A 21,040-nucleotide genomic window follows, 5' to 3' on the forward strand; every position below is an offset into this window, starting at 1 on the left:
TTAGAATTTATACTAGACTACATAGCACAGTTTTGAGTAAGACTCTCATTAGTGTTGCTCCCCAACTGAGTGAGTTGGGACACTCTGCTTAGCCTCTCTCAGATTCAATTTCCTCACAGGAAAGTGAAGTCACCACAACCTTGCAAGCTTCCTGTGTTGATTATTGTCAAATGTGCAAAACATGGGGCATGAACCTGGCACTTAGTAAGTGCCCCATAAAAGGATGTCATTGATATTGCTGTTAGGATTGTGCGACTGTGCTCCTGATAATTTTTCCACTTCCAGGAATGCCTTCACCACATTCCTCTCTGTCCTGGAATCCAGCCTATCCTTCACAGCACTCCTCCAACTTTAACCTCTTTATGAACATTTCAGTTAGGAAACGCAAGGTTCCTTCCTGTCTAATGCCACAGCAGGACATCTATTCATGTAGTTAGCACACACTTTATTTTCTTATGTTAGTTTATTATCTATCTGGCTGGCATTCCAATTTGGTATCTAGATTGCCTAATTCAGTGCATGGTATGCAGTTAATGCTCAATCATTACTTACTAAGCTTAACTTACTTTTTTTCTGGATAAGATCTCTCTATATTCTGCATATGTGCTATGGATGCTTTTATTATAGAAAAACAATAATAAATAGCTTGCTTCTATTTTTCTACGAACATGTGCAATTTTAAGTCAAGTCACTGATCACTGGGTTCAAATAGTCCATTTATCATGGGATAGTCATGGAAATTCTAGAGCTGTTTTTACTTTCCCTCAGAGACTTCAGACAGAACAAGAAATGAAAGCATTATTGGTAAATCTGACGCACAATAAATAAGCAAGTGTTTACTCAGAGTTCCAATTAAGCTTATGACCTTCATATATGCCTTTGTTCCCACAGAACATTTTTCCAGCCATACAAGCCTCCTTGTGGTCCTCAAAACTGCCAGATTTGTCTTTCCTTAAGTATCTTTGCACTTGCTATTCTCTTTGCCTTGAACTCCCTTACCCCATTTCTTCATGAAGGTCACCCATGCTTGCCCAAATACCACTACTCAAAAAGTTTTTTGTTGACCACACACTAAAAGAAGTTCTTTATCTCCCACTTGCTCCATCTCTACATTGCTTTATTTCTTTTCTCCATGGTACTTAATCAATGCTTTAAGTTTTACTATATTTACTTATGGCATGAATGAATAAACCCTGAAAATGTAGTTGGAAATGTAGAGCAATAGAGCAAAGGTAGCCTCATTCAGTAACAGAAGGGAGCAATGATGCTCTATTTTCAGCTTGAACACGGCTTGTGATTGTGCTGGCTACCACAGAGTTCTCACTGCCTTTGATGTGGTGTCTCTGAGAGAGCATGATAATGCTTTTCATCCTTCTCATGGCTCCCTCTTTTGGCATTAAGTCATTCAGCTACTCTTTAGTGACTGTACCAGGAAGAGGATAGAAATAGCAAGAGGAGAAATCAAAAGAGCCAGTGTCAATACTCTATGAGAAAGAGTTGGGGCAAAAATTTGGCAAAAAATTAGATTATTAAATTATCCAACTGTCGATGTAATATTTCCCAAGGTGTTCCTATTTACTCGTTAATATGTATCATTTTGAATTGACTGTATACTCCTAACATATATCATATTTTAAAGTAATCTTCTGAAGAGAAATGTTAGATTGTATTATTTAGAAATAACCAGAGTGAGCTTCCTTCAAGAAAACATTTGTTTTCTAAATAAATGCTTAATAATGATTCATAATCTATTTACAAAATATACTACTATATGGAAATTGAAACATAGTAATGTCTTTTCTCAATAATTAGAATAATATAGATTCACATGAATAGCTCTATGGTTGAAGTTCATTTCCTAGAAATCTAGTGAAATGTGTCTGATAAATGCATCTTTCACCACAGAGTCAGAATGAAAAACAAAACAAAAAAAATCACAATAGCTTTTCCTGTTTCATACGATGTTCAACCTATTGTGAAATCAATATTTTAAAGTCCTGTAGCAAATAGAGGAATAAAATGTGATGCAATTCATTTTGAGACTTTCTTAACAGAAATAATTTAGTAGATTGCAATTTAACTAAAAGAGTGAGAAACAGAAAATCTCTCATTTAATTTTCCTCAATTTTTAATTTAAAAGGAAAAAAGACAAATATTCTCTAGTAAAATATTTAAATTACCAGATGAAAGTATTAAAGTATTTAATAGGTGACACATTATAAAATTTGAAACAAAAACAGAGGACGAATGCACCCACCTGAGCACTGAGAACACTCTGGCCATTTTGCCTATTGCTCGGATCTTGTTCCTTATCACCTCCTTCCGGGCTGCAGCTGTTGCACCTGTATTTTCAAACAGAGTTCAGGGGTCAGTAATTTTTTTATCTAATTGCAATTGAGTTTACAAATTTATACATACAACAGACTCCAGTAAGCAAAATCAGGTTTTTTTTTTTTTTTTTTTTTTTTTCTCCTTAAGAGGATTTATCTGTAAATCAAATTTGAAAATTTAAGCTTTTGGCCACCCACACTAGGATGTGATTTTTGAGAGGTCCCCATACTGCCAAAGAAAAACTTTTGAGATATCAGGGGGAGGTGAGTAAGAAGCTAACTAGAAAATCACTGAGTAGAGGGGTAGGTTCCTATTCTCCTCTTCTAATTGACTTTCCCTTTCTTTTCTATTTATACAGAGACCATGCATTGGGAGGAAGAGTTAAGTGCCTTATCACCATCTTCTATTCATTTGCAGTCTCCATGCTGGGAAAACTACTTTAGGAAACTGCTTTTCCAAAAGTTCTCCTTTGATATGATCAAACTAGGAAGTCTCTTAATTCCCTATCTGTGTTGCAACATCATTCATAATTATTTGATGATGACTGTTTGAGCACTTGATACTCTTTCATCTTCTGGTTGGTTCATGAGTACTAGAGAAAAGAATAGAGAACTGCTAAATTGGATTTAGTAAGAGACAATGGCACCATGGTTTGCATTTTAGTACTATTTTTGAAATTTATGCATGGTTTTTCCGGGTAAGTTTTACCACTTGTTACATTTTCCAAATTAAAAAAATTAATTATGTAGATTATTGTTACAAATAAATATATTTTAAAATAATGTTGTAAAATAATACTTTAATGAACTCATTTTATTCTTTATTTAATTCCCAAGGTATATCGGAAGAAGTATAAAACAGAAAAAATACCTCTCAATTTTTTTTTTTTTTTTTAAAAGATAGAGTCTCGCTCTGTCGCCCAGGCTGGAGTGCAGTGGCACGATCTCGGCTCACTGCAACCTCCGCCTCCCCAGGTTCAAGTGATTTATCCTGCCTCAATCTCCCAAGTAGCTGGGATTACAGGCATGTGACACCATGCCCAGCTAACTGTTTCTGCATTTTTAGTAGAGACAGGCTTCACCATGTTGGTCAGATTGGTCTCAAACTCCTGACCTCGAATGACCAGCCTGCCTCAGCCTCCCAAAGTGCTGGGATTGCAAGAGTGAGCCACCACACCTGGCCAAGATTTTTATAATCCAAGGTAAAATGGATAAGTTATCCTTTTTATACATTATGTGGGATTTTATAGAAAGCATTAACACAAGCAGATCATCTAATTCTACTGCTTCTAATAGATACACAATAGAATATTCTTTTCAAATAATAACAGAAATGTTCCTAATCCAACTGAACAGTTTGAGTCATGTAATTTGCTCAAGGACTATAGATGATAACTGGTATGTGTTTTGGTCTTTTATTATAATTTGTGGTAACAGCAAGCTTTCACAGAAGGGTTTTGAAAAAAAGATTTCTACTGTTTCCCTTAGAGGGCTTTTATGAACGCCATTTGGAATCTTGTTGATTGTATTGATCAAACAATTAATATGCCAACATTTCCACGAGAAAGAAAACTGTACCAACACAACAATTTTGAAATGGCTAGAAAAAAAGGCCTTTGCTTTTATTTTTTCCTTCCACTCCAAGAAAGTGAAAACATAATGGATCACTTTCTTTGCCTGGGTGGGTAATCTTTCAGAGGTGATGCTAACACAAACCCATCTCATAGGTGCATGGGTGTTCCCCAGAGGGTGTATGAAAACCAGCAAGCTGGCTTCCTTCCACCTTCCCTCTGACCTGAAAGCAGCCTACATGTATGTCCATTTCATCCTCTCTTGTGGCAACCATGCCATGGCAGGCACCTTTCAACACATCCAATGGGAAGGACTTATTATTGCCAACTATTCTACCTGCAAATGGGTAGAATAGGTTTCCATCTATGTGGGAGAGAGCTCTTCTCCAATCCAGCTATTTTGATAATCAAGCAAAACCACGGGTTCTCATTCACTATCAGTTCCTTGAATTATTAATTAGTCTCTCGGCCAGAACAATGGAGAGGAAAATAGGGTGTGTGCAGGATCCCTGCCTCTAATCGTATTCTGATTTTGTAACAATATTAATTATCTATGATTTGTAATTAAGATTACACATCAAATTCTGCTCTGGAGACCATCTAAAACTGAATTCTCTGTGCTTGGATTTTAGATGATTAATGAACAAGAGATCATCAAAAGATTTTTTTTTTTTTTAAGTGGGATGGTTAATAGTCCCCTTAGAGTGGTCTTCCTATACATATATATATTTCAGTTACTCCCTTCAATGATGCTTTCAGTATAACATTGTCCTATTACTACTCTATGTTTAAAATTCCCTACCTCGGCTGACCTGTGACCTCAGGGGTCATGATGTGCTGAGTAAGGGAAAAGATTCTGGCCCTCTCCAATAAACAATATGGCCAGATCATGAAATCAATCCAATGAACATGAAGAATGGAAATTGTAGGAGAGCTCCAAAACTGGTCACTATATTTAGAAGCACAAGAAAAGCAGCAAGGAGTGGGTAAGATGTCTAGAAATAAAATTTCATATATTTAACTGAGGTGAGAGGGGTAATACATAAAATCAATTAAGTAAAAATATATATGAAGAATAATCTCACAGAACATTTCTGATAAAAAACTTGTAAAAACCATAACTAGAGAAATGAAAAGTAAGAAACTAAGTTGGAAAAGGAGGGAAATAAATTATGTAGAGCTGTGCTTCTTAGCTTGGTGTAAGCTGATGATCAGAAAAATGCTCAAATACATACTCAATTTTAAATGTAAAATGAACATTCTCACAGTCAGTATACTATTCCTTATATTTTCAGATCAAATGAATGATTAGAGAGCATATAAAAGATATTCTACTTTATGTATATGTAGTTGTGCTCCTCATAAGCAGTGGATCGCAACACACTCTAGCACTTTTCCTAATTTAAAAAAAAAAAAAAAACCTCTCTTAAAAAAATTTCTCAATAACCCAGATAAGGAGTTTTATTATCCCTCTCATAAAATTGGAATATATTTACACAAAAAGTAAAATAACCTGACTATGGTCAGTAAGAAGAATCACTAAACTATTCTCTGAATGTTTTCTCCTGAGAAGTACCTTTAATCTTTTCCATATAATCAAAATCAAAATTAGCTCTAACCACACATACATAACCTCACAAAGATTTAAAATATCGAAATAAAATATCTGGATTGATGTGTAATTCAATCTAAAGGAGCTGAACAATAGCAGGGGAGAATTAAGTTCAGATGTAAACGGTCTAGTATACTGTACTTAGTATTGCTATTCCAGGTTTTTGGTATTTTCCAGAGATCATTAAAACTCTTTTTCAAAAACTTATTCCATTCCAAATCCTCACAGTCCATAATTAAACAGAAATATCAAGAATAAGTACATGTTTTTCAGAATTTTACTACCTGCAACATGCAAAGATAATGTCATATTAAACATTCATGGTACTGTTCTATTTAAGTTGTGAAAATGTGCCACAGTAGCTCAAATTAAAATTCAGTATATAAAATAATGAAGACACATAAAATACCTTTTACATGAAAACTGTGGTAATTTCTTCCCATTGAAAAAAACATATAATCACTTATTTCAACTTGGAAGTCCAAAACTCATAGGTAGTATTTCATATGTTAGAAAAAATAGTAATTTTAAGTAAAATTTCATTTTGTATTTCTATTCAAATAATAATCACTTCTTTTTTTGGTCTCTCCTTTCAACTTTTTAAGTTCTGATCTTCTTTTATGCCTAGGGTATCATGCTACTATTTCCAGATTCTAAGCAACCCTGAAAACTCAAATTTTGCTCAACATGGGGGAGGTTAATATGCAGACCAAGGGGATCTTTAAAGATTTGCTTTTAATACATGTCCTTCTTGCCCTTAACTTAGCACCTTGCTGACTTCTCATGAAGTTTTAAGATATCTATGGCAAATGGCCTTCTAAGTGAGTGTTGCAACCCCACAGGGTAGATTTCAGCCTTAAAACGGAACTGGAAAAAGGCATTTGCACCACAGAGGGTGGGGGCAAGTGCTTGGCTGAAGAGAGATTCTTACCACCTGGGGTATCTGTCATACATTACAGATGTTGGCTCTGACTTCCAGCTCAGTTACCACTGTGGAGCTACTACTGTGAATTCCTCAGTTACACCTGAATTAGTGGTGTGCAGAAAGTATTATGTAGAGTTCAAATTAACATCCAAATCAGTCATTCATCAAATATTCTTGTGACTCCTTTACTATACAGCCTGCCATGTGCTAGCAACGTACAAATGAGGCATTGTCTCTGCTTTCGGAGATCACGTGAACAACAATAGATCATGACAAATATTATATTGAAAGTAGCAGTGGTACACTGGAGCTGGCTTCTGTAAGCTGGTAAGAGGATACTGAGTGTGTCCCTTCTTAACTCCATGGTCAGTAATGCCTTTCTTTCTCTCGCTCTTTCTCTCTTTCTTTCTCTTTCTCTCTCTCTCTCTCGCTCTCTTTCTTTTGAAGGAGTCTCGCTCTTTTGCCCAGGCTGGAGTGCAATGGTGATCTCGGCTCACTGCAACCTCCGCCTCCCAGGTTCAAGAGATACTCCTGCCTCAGCTTCCTGGGGTCAAGTGATTCTCCTGCCTCAGCCTCCCTAGTAGTTGGGAGCACAGGTGCCTGCCACCATGCCTGACTAATTTTTGTATTTTTAGTAAAGACAGGGTTTCACCACGCTGGCCAGGCTGGTCTCGAACTCCTGACCTCAAGTGATCCACCTGCCTGGGTCTCCCAAAGTGCTGGGATTACAGTCATGAGCCACCATGCCCGGCCCATGGTCAGTAATTTCATGTTAGTAGCTTCAAATCAGCTGTGGGGTAAACATTTATACCACGAAAATCTGCAAATGCTACAAACCAGGGCCATTTTCCCTGGGAGGACAGGTGCAAACTGCGTGCAGGTAGAAGAAAAACTTTTCAGTGAAATGGTGACAGTCAAGGATATTGAAGTATACATAAACACCAAAAAGAAAGAAGAATGGCATTTTCTGTAGAGGTTTTTTAAATGTGTAAAGGCAGCAAAATTCCAAATTATGTTCAGATGATGGGTAAGAAGTTTGATGTGAATGAAGTTTGAGTAAACTCGGATGATGGTAGGCTGGGAAAGAAGCAGGAAATGCCTGGGCTAACCTGTAAAGGCTTTAGCATAGTAGTACATGCAAACAAGAAGTTTAGATATTAGCATATATGCAATACAGTTAAATAAAACTTACTTTGCCAGATACCAAAAAAGAAAGAAACTCTTAGATTGCTGGATGAGTAGAGACAGATATGTGATAAAGCAAATATAGTCAATTGTTAGCTATAGAAAGTTAAGTGATGGGTATCTAAGTACTAACTATACAGTTCTTCAAACTTTCCTGTATGTTTAAAACATTTTGTAATAAAATGTCAAAAAATGAAACTATACTTGGAAGAAATTTGGTTTTGTGGGGAAAGAAAAATAGCAGCTTTGGGAAGAGAAGTCTCCATGTCCTGCCCTGCCCTTCCTTTATGTAATAGGGGAGGATGCATGAGCTTGCTGAAAAAGGTAATGAATACTTCTCACTGGAGTTACATTCTCCCCATCTTTCTTCTTCACCAAATCCAGGAGAAAGCTGAACTGGCAAGCTTTTGTTTTAAAAGTCTAATCTAAGAGATTCTTATTAGTTTCAACACATTTTTACAACTGTAAGAAATAAAAATGATCAGTTATAAAAATTATACTTAAATATCTTCTGAAAAGAATATTTTTACATTAGAATGTGAAAAAGCTGCTTTTAAAAATTGTTATTGTTAGTAAGTTGTATTTGATTTGATAGAAACACTAGCAGACCTTTCCCAATTCATCATTATATTGGCCACAAGCTTTTTGTTATCATTTAGGCTTATTTCTTTACAGGACATTTTAATTAATACAAGTGCATCCACAGCATGTGTATTTCAATGAACTATATATAAAAAAGTATAGGTATACTAAAAGTTTTTGTATGTTTTAAAAGGAAAGATATGTCTTTAAAATTGTATTTTGGGGGTAGACTTCAAATGTTTTCAAATGTTTAATCCAAAATCTGAGAAAAAAAAAATTTTTTATCACTCACCACTTCCAAATTTGTTAAAACTTAACAAAGTTCATCCCTATTCTACTTTAAAATAAAATTTTTATCATGGGTAAATATTATTAAACAGAGTTTCAATGTTCCTTCAGATTTTATTCTTTGCCAAACAGAGCAATTACTGAATGTGAATAAAATCTCTTGATGAAAGCATAAAGTGTTGAGATCATTAATATCTTTTGTTGTGCTATATTAAAGATAAAAATGGGTTTTGTGTCCATCCAAACTTAGCACCTTTGAAATAGAAGATAAAATGCATAAGACAGAACAGACTTCAGATACCTCTAAGAAACTTGCATAATTGGTCTTTATAGCTTTTTAAAGATTATGAAAATTATGAATATAAAGACTGTCTTCTTTGGGAAAATACATGTCCAACAGTTGAAGTAATCCCTAAATCTTATCTTGTCTTTTTCTTTCCTGACCTAACTTAACAATAACAAACCTTGAACTCTTATATACCAGCAAAGGGATGTTATGCAGAAGTTACTTTAGATATCCACCCAGTTTTGCCGTTGGCTATGAATTGTGACAAGTGCTTCAGTACATTTTCCTACACCACCAGGCACTTGAGCCCTAGATTTAAAAAAAGCACCATAAGCAATGGATAACTGTTTACTCTGATGGAATGACTTCAAAACTGTAGCCTTTATAATTTTTACTCATGTAGCTACAAAATAATATCCCCAAAGAATACTATTCCCATTCCATGTTTAAATAGCTGTAAATAATGTTGTAAACATTATGAGATTAAAATGAAATGACTATATTACTCTCTTACCAATGGTATATAAATATCACAGCAGTTTGAGTCCCACTATCATTCATTTAAAGAAAAGTCCATGAATAAAATCCTCATTGATGCTTAGAAACCATATATTATTATTTTCTTTGAAATTGTAGTTCCACTTTAAAATTCCCCAATTTTGTTCCAGTGCATTAAAAATTTAAACTTTAAAATATATACATATTTTAAATTAGACAGGATCTCCCCATGTGGCCCAGGCTGGACTAGGACTCCTGGGCTCAAGTGATCCTTCCACCTCAGCCTCCCAAGTGGGGTTATAGGTATGCTAAACTTTAAAATATTTTTGTCACTACATTATATGTTATGTTTAAAAATTTAACTAAATTTTAGACATTTCCTGAGATGATGGATACTAAGTGTTCAAAAATTCCTTTGGAATAAATAACACAATATCATAATTATTATAGAGAGTTCACAATTATGAACTCTCTAGTTCATAATCGAGATAGAGAGCACTAACATATGATAAATATTCATAAATATTAAAATGCACAGAAATAAAATTTTATTGGAATGCATCTCTTAATGATAAAGATGGGAAGGAAATTACATTGCTCCCTTGATTAAAGAGACTTCCCAGATACTAAGCTTTTCTAATGTCTCTTTGTGTATGTGCCCCAGAGTTTTTTATAGCTCAAGGAAATGTTCATAGTGACTATGTCTAGGGAGACCTGTGCCTTTTTGTTAAAATGGAAAAAGGGCATTTGAGAAAGAGGAGGCAGGAAAGGAGAAGCTGCAATAAGGCCTCCAGCCAAGGTGCCTTCTCAGGCTGATCACTTTTACGAAAATAAGACTTATGGTGGCTGAGGATGTGAAACTGGATTCCTTTTAACTCCTCTTGAAATGTCTTAGGGTAATCACGACAGTACAGATATTCCAGCCTGAAGAGTGCTGTTCTATCAAGAATTAGAATACTTGAGTTGACAGCTATTGGAAGAACTCCTTAACTTGCCATAAACCTGGAAATCCTGCACTGTTCATCTACTTAGGGTCAGTGCAGTCAAAGTGAATCCAGAGGTTGTTAGGTGCTTTCTCTCACCAAACAAAGCCATATGTATGCTTATATAGGTTACCATTTTGGGAAAAAGAAAAACACATTCAGGACAACAAGTGAAAAAAATCCTGGTAAAAATTCATCTTTATGAAGATTACAAACTAAAATATTTAGAATATCTTTCTAATATGGATCCTAACTCTATTAACTATCCCTCCCATAGGTGATAAAATTGGGACATAATTGCCACTCACTCCAAATCACTCTAAAGCACACATTCTGAATTTCTTCCATGTGTTTTTTTAACTTGACTACAATCTCAGTATATATTAAGAGCCTGCAATGAATGGTGTGATATTTGGCATAAGGCTATTCTGTCTTACATCCCACTCTGAAAGCAATAGAAGAGCCTTTAAAAAATATATATATATATTTTAAAAAGTTTCTCCTGTATAATGGATTTTAAGGGTGTAATGGATTTTAAGTGTTCAATGGATTTTAAGGAAGGTCAGAAGAGCCTAGACTAGTTTTTTCTCCACCTCTCTTGTCATAAAACATAGCCAAATTCTTTGGATAGGAAGTCTTAAAAATGGACAGATTACTCCAAAATGCCCAATTACTGTCATTATTTGGTTATTTTCTGTTTAATTATCAGTTACTTTCATTTCCAAACTCTAATTTGATTCCATGCACTTTTGTTCTCTAAGACGTTGTGTTCCGTCTGTTTAATGACTCCTTAGTTGAGTTGCACAAGCTGACTATAAGCAGAATTCTAACTGGGTGAAAGTGAAAGACTTTACAGTAGATTAGGAACCTCCACTGATTTTTCAAGAAACTCTAACATATTCAGCTAATGCCTTCCAAAGCATATTGCCCCCTTTTTAATATTTACCAAGGAAGCTATTAAGAGCCATAAAATCTGACTTGGCTTAACTCCTTCATCGTGACAAAAATACATCAATTTTATAAAGTAGCAACAGAAAATAACAAAAAGGAATAAATCTAAATTTAATAATATCGATTTATTATCTCAAAGGGAAGCAGTCATAATGCCTGGATGTCTAATCAAAGATTGCTCTTGATATGGATGAGGATATAACTGTTTAATAGGTGTTTGTTGACGACATAATTGTGCATACGTGATAAGTGCTGGAAGAATGCATTCAGACTAGAACTTAATTCTGGGCCCATATGGATTTATACATTTATCAAATACTAGAATGACATTTACATGTTATCTCTGCCATGATATAAAGTGAAGGGAGAAAACGAACAAACAGAGTAAAATATTATGTTTGATTGTCCCATATGTTTTACCCTAGATAAAAAGTTAATTTGAGTACCACTTGACAGCATAATAAAAAGCAGACAGAAACAAGTAATACAACTCCTTCATCTGACAGTGGAGAATGGCTGAGGCACTGGCAGGTAACGAAGCTTATCTGAAAATAAGTCATTCAAAGATCTGTTGCTATTCACAGTCCACACACGGTGTTTTGTTACTTCGTGGGAGACGCAGTAAAGTTTTGCCCAAGAAGGAGAAGTAGAGGTTCTGGTCAGTGACCCATGCACAGGCAACGTCAAAAAGTAGATGGTTCCCAAGTCATGAGACTTTAACATCACTTAAATATATTATGACCTTATCAGGAGAATGGATGTGCTAGTCAAAAATGTGTTGGTTTGCAACAGATGCATAGTAAAGAAGAGTAGCTGAGGCAAACATTTGAAATGCTCTGGGAAGTACTGTCCATGGGCCAAATGGCTGTGAAGTGCTCTGGTCCTACAACAAAGCTTTGGATCACAAATACTTGGCTTGTCCACTTCTCTTAAGACGTATAACTAAACCGGCATTTGAAAGCCAGAATAGAACAGAGGTAAAGAACTTGTGTATAGAATAAAAGACCTTGGTTTAAGTCCCAGCACTATCATTTACTAGCTACCCTGGGCAAGTACTAAGTAAGTGTCTTTAAGGCTCACTTTCCTTATCTAAAAAGTGAGGAATGTTCTAAATGCATTATTTGCATTATTTCATATAATCATCACAACAACCACATGGAGATGGTACTACTAGTCTCCATGTGACAGAGAACAATTCTAAGGAACAAAACGTTATTTGCCTAAGGTCTTTAGCTAGAGGTGATTCAGAACCAGGATTCATTACAGTACCAGCTGACTGACCTACTTCACTCGTGGTGGCAGAATAAGTAATGTTCTCATTCATTCTCAACATTCAACAAACACATGTGCCAGTTAGGGTGCTACCTGCTAATGCATGTAGAACAGAGCTTTGGTATATGGGAAGTATTATAAAATGCTTGTTATTATTAAGAAGAAAATACTTGTGCAGATATGAACATTCCAGTTACATTTCTCTCTGTAAATTAAATGATGTATTATGTGTTCTTGGTGAATATCAAGCTGCCCTGAGATGTGGCCTCATTTATGTTTTGTGCCAGCCAGGCTAAAGGCTGGACCCCAGATTATGGCAAACACACTTGGAGAGAATGAGAGGAGCCAGGATGCTGCTGGCTTTGCAGTCAGAACAAAATAGACCACCTCAAATAGATGGGTTGACAAAATAGAATCAACATTTCTATTTCTACAGAGTTCTGAGACAAAATGGGAGAACAGCTTTTATATCTTCTCATGAGCTAAGAATAAAGAGGGAAAAATTAAACAGATTTTAGAAGAGTGAAAATAGGAAAATCTCAGAGAGAAATACTTTTAACATTTAAATGTTGTGGGCATTTATTGAACTTTTAAGTACAGCCTTTACACCCGCCATAAGAGATCAAACAGTAACTCTAAAAAGAATGTTTTAGAAACTGTGGACTCACACTCTCTTGCTGCCTCCCCTAAACGCCTATATCCTGTGACTAGCATGTTTAAACACCTATATCCTCCGCATGACTAGCATGTTTAAATTGTTCAATCAGTTATCAATTACTCTAATAAACGTACAATATTCAAGTTAAGAACCTGAATCCATTAATGCTTTAGTACAAAGAGAATCGGGAAAGCTCTGCCAGAAAAGTTTGAAAAATAAAGTTTATTTTCTTTCAGTATTAGTTTTCAGCAAGCTAATATTACTTGCTACAGACAGGCCTTTCTACAAAGAATGCCTCTTTCACATGCCAATTATCTCAACCCTATTTGCAAGAAGTAAAGTGTTCTAAAACACACAGAGTCTTTGCTTTCACTGAGAAAGAGAGCTCTCTATTTCAGTGCCTTTCAAATAAAGAATGCATTAAGGCTTATAGCGCCACATGTTTACTTCCCTTTTGCAACATGGTTTGCTTTCTTGGATAAATTTTATAAACACATTTATGCTTAGATATGCAATAGCTAATGTTTACTATAAGTAGGCTAATGTCACCATTAGTTGAATAAAAACTAATGCTATAAAAATCATTTCTTTTAAAAGCTGTATAAAATATATACTATATATGCATATAATACTGCATGTTGAAACACAGTATAAAATCTGGAGTGTTTTCTGTAATATTACCTTACTGTGAGCATAATATGCTGGTCAATGGTGGGCATTACCCAGCCAATTAGCTGCAACAGGGATATGGCTGTTTTTTTAACATTTAGTTCATTCTGCAAATTATGAGCTTCCATGCAATGTGAAAATTATGCCAGATAATTAAGAAACACATTTGTGCAGTCATGGTAGTACAATATGAAGAAAAGGCAGTACTTCTGATGCCTGTATTACTGCATCATTTTAATTGCTAAATTAAAAAGATTTTAATTTTTGTGACCAAAGATGAAAGGCCAGATTTGATGAAACGAATTAAAATATGATAGTTAACCAGGCAGCTTGTTTGATAGTCAAGGTCTCAAAATGTCAACAAACCTAAATACGATGAGAATCATACCAAACTACACCTAGTAAATGTCTATGTGTTTTTCAGACATTTTTTAGTTTTAATGATATAGTAGCTATAATAAGGTGTCTTCTTTTTAAGATGAAAGCATAACGAAACAAACGGTTTTCTGTACTTTATAAAGGGTCTAAGAAATAAATAATAAACTTATAGAGACAAATGATTTAGCTTCTAAATTAGACACTAAAATATTAGGTAACTGAAAACAAACAAAAAGAAAACCCAACAATAAACTGGGAAAACAGTAAAAAAAAAAGTCTGAGAAGAATTTAGTCTTTTAAAAATATTAACCTACCTTTTTACACATCTTCCTTTCCCTGTACCTTAATTACATCATGCAAACTCAGTTATTATAAAAATATAAGAGATGTTAAAATGTTAAAACTGGTAAACTGATGTCCACTTTTGCATATAATTTCCTTGAAAAAATAATATGGACTTATCACATGGCCACATTTTCTAAAACATCAAAATTCATAAAAATTTATTTTGGCTTTTCAGAAGTAGAAAAAGAAAGATGTCCCCCATGTTCTTCCTTTAGTTCTTAAATATTTTATCCCAATTCCTGCTGCCTCCCCTAAATGCCTATATCCTGTGACTAGCATGTTTAAACACTATATCCTCTGCATGACTACCATGTTCAAAACTGGTTTAATTCTTATTCCACTTGACTCCAAGTTCAGTGAAGGCAGAGACCACATGTGTTGTGTTCATCATTGAATATATGGTACAATATATTATGTCCATATTTGCTTTTAATGAATACACAGAAATAAAAATATGTAAAGTAAAAACACAATGTGATATTAGAATTAGGTACGCTGAATTTTATTTTAGTATTTTGCTTTTGTCAATGATTTAAATTTTACATGCTACTGTAAAAATAAAATAAATTTTGCTATTCACTTCTTTCAACAATCTGATGTCTGATAACCAAAGTCATGGTCCTAATTCTGGCCAGACTTATATCTCATATTATTTTTTCTGCACTGGGTGCAAATATTTTTAAGTAGCTGTTGCTTGAACTGCTACACAAACCTGGTTCTTGTGCTCTCTCATCACTCCTATTTTCTCCTTCTTTCATCTACAGCTTTTACAGTACAGGCTAATTTTAAAAATCAGTCCTCAATTTTGTGAGATTTTATTCCAAATCAGCAACTCTGGAGGCCTATTTCACTCTTAATAAATTCAGTTATTACTTAATCCTAGGCCTCTGTCACTAGCCCCAATTTCTTTCTCAATTTCTAGATCTCCTTTCCCAAATCCTGCTTGGACATTTCTAGAATTACACATGTCAGTTTTATTCAAACTCCTGCCTGTAACAGAACTCATCTTTCTCCTGGAGGTGGTGACTTTTTCCATAAATGTTATTATACCTCCTACGCCCCTAGGTTTGAACTGTCAAAGTCAACTTTTGTTTCCTTTGCCCCTCTATCTAAGACCTGTTGATTCTACTTTGTAAGTCCTTGGAAATGTCTTTTGAACAGTTCCTTTTCAATGTTTTTCTTAATAATATTTTTGTTCAGATCTTGTCAGTACAACTTCAAGATACTTTATTAAGTTCCTAAATTGTATCCCTACTCACCCTTTGTTCATTTTCCAAGCATTTATCTACGCTTGAAAAAGTTTTTGCTTTTTCTCAAATACTGCGTTTATTATGTTACTCCTTGACTTACTAACTTCAGGTTAGGCTTCAATGTTGACAGAACAAGAATCTCATCACCACTGTGTTCCTTAGAGCATATTTTCTTTTGTATGTCTAAATGGGTTTGTTTCTATTTTTTATATTAAAATGTAATATATTCCCCCTAAACTGTCAAATGTTACAGGCTATAACACCATTTATTTTGGATTGGGAAATTGAAATATAGGATGCTAAAATGAGTTGCTCAGAAATAATAATCACAGCACAAAAAAAGCTCCAAGTTAATGGCTCTTAGTCTATGTGCTGCTAAATGCACAAAGCGATGGGACTTTCTAAAGTTAAATCCTTAAACTTAATTTATTCAGTCCATTTAGATTTTTAAATTAATCAAACCCATTTAGATTCTATGACTATCTGAAAGTAATGATTTGGGGGTAATCCCTTTATGCTTGGGGTGCCAAGGCATTTCTACAAAGGAATTCTTAGTGTCAAATGCTTTTTGCTAGGTCAAACATTCATCATGGCAAATAAATAGTTTTGGTAGAAAATAATATATTCATACCCTTAGAAAAGAATTCCTCAAGGACCAGTAAGATACTACATTAGTCACACTAATTCCCAACTTTGCACTTTAAGTTCTGTACAACTGTTAACAGCTAGACAGAAATAGGTAGGGAGATACTCTAGAATCTGTGATAATAGACATGAAGAATTATCTAATTCAAGGCAGATATGGAAGATAATTTTCTGGTATACGATATAGATGGTTTCATAGAGGCATGCAAAAAGCTACTCTGATTCCATATTCACTTGCTTATGGTTAACACTAGGATAAGGCAAAAACGTTGACAAAGGATAAGAGTTCTACCATGTGGTTTGCTCTTTAGATAAAAGCAGACACATAAATTCTAATTTAATATTAAGTCTTTCCAGTGCAGCCTGAAACTGTATTTGTCTTGAAATGTATTCACTATATGATTTTTTCTTTCCTTTCTCATTCTACAGGACTTCAGTTTCACTTCCATAGTTTTTTTCTGGTGAGTGAGACTTATCACATATCACAGTCTCAAACATAATTTGTATTTTTTTAAAAAACTGATCTCAGTGCCTACAATTTTAGGACCTAAAAGACAGTCCCAGATAAATAACTATTCCTAACTTACAAAACTATCACTAGGTTTCCAATGCTTACTGTTTCTCCAGACTTCCTTATTATAATAATGAACAATAAAGAAACCCTTGTAATGAAGGTTGATTTCTGTTAGCTCTACTTTGGAATCACTTACTAAAGCTTGGTCTGAAATGAGTCTTCTTCATTAATGAGCATTATCTACCAAATGTGATATCTCTACTTGGATTTCTTTTTTCTCTAAAGTGTTCCAGTGAATAACAACCCTAAATTGAAACCAGACTATCATTTTATTATCCAAAATAAGAAGTGGAAACAGGAAACAAAGACCCTAATGCATATAAATTAGATCATCAAAAGACATTCATTGGCATTAAACTGCTTCCAAACTTTACAAGATAACAGAAGTTTTTAATTTTATTTTCAACAAAGACGACCACAGGCCAATTTAAAACAGCCATCTTTTTCCAGACAGCCTATCAAATTCCTTTACTTATAAGACAGAAGCTAAGGAGGAGGGAATCATGACATGGTTTCTATCCAGAAGCCTGAGTGAGCCAGAAGACTTTCTGTCTGCTCAGATACACCTAAATTTTTTATAAGATGAAACACATTTCTTCTTAGCCTATGTTAAAATAATAGAATGATATTGTTTCATATGCATTGACTTTCATGGCCAAATAATACTGCAAAATATATTTCTTCATTGCATAGAATATTTTTATTTTACAGTATACTTATATATTGTTATATTTATATTTTATTTTACAGTATATTCAACAGAACAAATTAAAGCATATTATATTTGCTTATTAGTGTTTTTTTTTTTTTTTAAAGCATCACTCTGAATGAAAAATAATTCAAACATTGTAATCACATGTGGTGGGAAGTTTAAGAGCCTGACAATCAGGCAGACATTAGTTGAATCCAGGCTCTGGTGCACTTCGCTAGCTGGATGAACTTAGGTTTTCAACTTACTGAGCCTGGATCACTTTATGTGTAAAATAAGGATAATAATAGTACCTATATCAATAGGCTGAGGACGAAAGATAATATAAATTGCCTAGTAAACTTAACATAAATGACAGTTAATAATAACAAATCTTTTGTTGGCCAGAAGGTAAAATTAGTAAATTAAAGAACTAAGCTTGATCCCTAACATGTACGTGTTAGTTGCTGTCACTAACATCATCATTAAATAGTAAAGAGGAGTTGACAGATTCTGAAGGAAATGAGGAGCATCTCTAAATTGCTATAGGCGCTATAGACACTAAAAAGTCAAGCTGATAAGATAAAAGACAGTCATGGACTGTACAGGCACTATTACTACCTTTGACTTTCCCATTGACATTGGAGATGGAATGAAATATTGAGAAGGGCTTGATAAATGACTCATAAAGGGATAGCCCACTTAAAATAAGCAGCAATTTAAGGAAGAGTTTTATTTAAGTCTTTGGATATCTTCTGATTTCTGCTTTGCCTTTTCAGCCAACAAATAAGGAGCCTGGCAAGCAGCAGGAGAGAGCCAGCCCCATGAGGGAAACAGGCTACAGGCTGCAAGCAGGAAGGACGGGGTGCAGAAATTTGGAAATTTTATCCTGAGGTTGGAAAAAATGTGACCAAAAAAAAAAAAAAAAACCTCACTTCAATATATATTATCAATAAACAGTATTCCCAGAGAAAATCAAGGATTTCTGAGAAACTTTACAAATTATTCTTTGAGCATCTTTGAGCACCCTAACCCTAACCCTTTGAGGAAATCCAGTTTTGATGTCTTGTTACATCAAGTGCTAGGACTCCTGATTGCTCATACTGAAATATATAATATCTTAAGTAGAATATACTTTTTTTTTTTTCTGTCAGTCTCACTCTTAGCCAGGTTGAAGTGCAGTGGTGCAATCATGGCTCACTGCAACCTCTGTCTCCCGCATTCAAGCGATTCTTGTGCCTCAGCTTCCCAAGTAGCTGTGAATACATTTGTGCACCACCATGCACACCTATCTTTTTGTATTTTTAGCAGAGACAAGGTTTTGCCATGTTGGCCAGGCTTGTCTCCAACTCCTGATCTCAAGTGCTATGCCGGCCTTGGCCTCCCAAAGTGCTGGGATTATAGGCATGCGCCACCGCACCCAGCAAAATATACTTTTAATTAAAATTTAAAACTTTTATTTCTGTGTTTTTTTCTTAAATGACAAATTTATGAGATTTGAACTAAAAGGTCACATTTAGAAGTCACAGTTACAAACTGAGGACAGGATCTATTAACATTAGCTTTGATACATCTCGGACTCAGATCCCTAAAGTCCTCAATGTTCACACTGAACATGCTCTTAAACTTGCACCTAGAAAAATGTGGGCAGACAATATCACACTAATGCTGGCCCATCAGTTTCCACATGCAATGGAGAGGCATTCAGCATTCTTCTATTATCACCCTGTTTAGAAAGGAGAAAACTAGTCACAAAGGGTAAATGTAGAACCTAATATGTTTTTTCCGAAAGCACCAGCTTCTTCTCAATTATAACCTATCATTAATGCATAATGTATATGATGCCTCTCCTTGCTGAATTTAATTTCTCTTCTTCAGTTCCTCTAGGCTCTTTTTCTATGAAATTTGAATCTGATGCTGCTCATGGAACCAAGGCCTGCACTGCTATCATATGCTGGCAAAGCCCAATCAGGCAGAAGGATTTTTTTCTTTCGCCTCTCCTCATCTCTTTCTTCCTTCTCCTCCCATACGTACATATACAAAAGAAATAAAGCATAAGATTAGATGATTGTTTCTCTTTAGTTTGACTAAGGGAAATACACCAACAAATTTTAAATAAGATGGGGAAAAAAGGCAGAAAAAACACCCACATACTACTGGTTAAGTGAGGTCCAATATACAGGAAACCAAGGAAATTCAGTTGTCTATCCCTAAAAATTATATAGCAATAATTTTATCTTTCTTCTCGCTCCCAAACTGACAAGTTATATATAGACACATGGGACTTTTAATATGCATTAAATATTTTAATTAGCCTGTGTGTAAATTTTGCTTAAAATTTTGAAAACACTAATCTTACTGTTAATATAGCTAAGCAGAAATAAGCTAAAGCAGAATAAACTGTTCAGAAAGATAAATAACTTAATGATGTTTAACCTGATAGGAATGGACCACTGAAGGAAATGGATAAAAGTGAGAGATAAAGCTCATCTTTTCTAGTTGGTAAGAGCAGGTTAGGTATTCCTGACCGTCTTCCTCCCTGCACCTGGTAGGACAAAATTTCTCTGCAGGATTGACTTAAAACTTAAAGAGTGATAAAGTGGGTATTCAGGGGTCTGCTTAGAAAGAAAAAAAATTTTCCAAGGGCCCTAAGAAAAACATACACTCCTTTAATTGGAATTAAAACAGAGTTTAAAGAGTAATTGGTGATGAGCACAGCACACTGATTAGAACTAATTATTTTAAAATGAAGTATCTGACAAAACAAATCCTTTCACATAAGTGATTGAGATGATGAGTAAAGGGAGCTTACTAGAAGTGAAGTAAGCACAGGGTTAGTCTTGGTGATGTTTAACTGTGCAGGAATAACATGTAACAGTGAAATGTACAGTCATTTTGGCTATGGTACCTAGTACTTAGTAGACACTGAATATATATTTGCTGAGTGAATGGATTAACATAAAAATTACGAACATATGTAGGTCTACACATTCTTATTCTCTACAGTATGTTACATTTTTGTTCTCTATATCATAAATACTGGCTAGTGGACTTGGCAAAACAAACATTTGTTAATAGGGGATTATGACTGTATTAATGCTAATCTTTCTTTTAAAGAATAAAAGGACTATAGTGAAAGGTACATACTGAAAAATGTTTGTTGATGTTTTAAGATTTAGGTTCCATCTGGATAGTATTCTTTTAGGAAATAGTTTTTGTCATTCTGAAAATAGTATTATCATTTAAAAGATAACAGTAGCAAACTGTGGCTATAACATACGAAACATCTAGAATTTAGATAAAGCACAAAATGTCCACTGATCTCCTGCATATTTCAAAATATATTAATA

At 34.6% G+C, this 21,040-nt stretch overlaps 1 protein-coding gene across 2 annotated transcripts in view; it reads right to left on the reverse strand.

The window, feature by feature from the left end:
* Positions 1–21,040, reverse strand: part of PPP3CA (protein phosphatase 3 catalytic subunit alpha) — a 331,326-nt gene that overhangs the window by 15,080 nt on the left and 295,206 nt on the right. For both annotated transcript variants that reach the window (XM_023220087.2, XM_023220088.1), the window contains exon 11: positions 2,258–2,342. In XM_023220087.2, the coding sequence (XP_023075855.1) occupies positions 2,258–2,342 (85 nt within the window). The remainder of the gene's footprint in view (positions 1–2,257; positions 2,343–21,040) is intronic.

This window comes from Piliocolobus tephrosceles, chromosome 3 (genome assembly GCF_002776525.5).
Source record: "Piliocolobus tephrosceles isolate RC106 chromosome 3, ASM277652v3, whole genome shotgun sequence".
In the NCBI taxonomy this organism is placed as follows: domain Eukaryota; kingdom Metazoa; phylum Chordata; class Mammalia; order Primates; family Cercopithecidae; genus Piliocolobus; species Piliocolobus tephrosceles.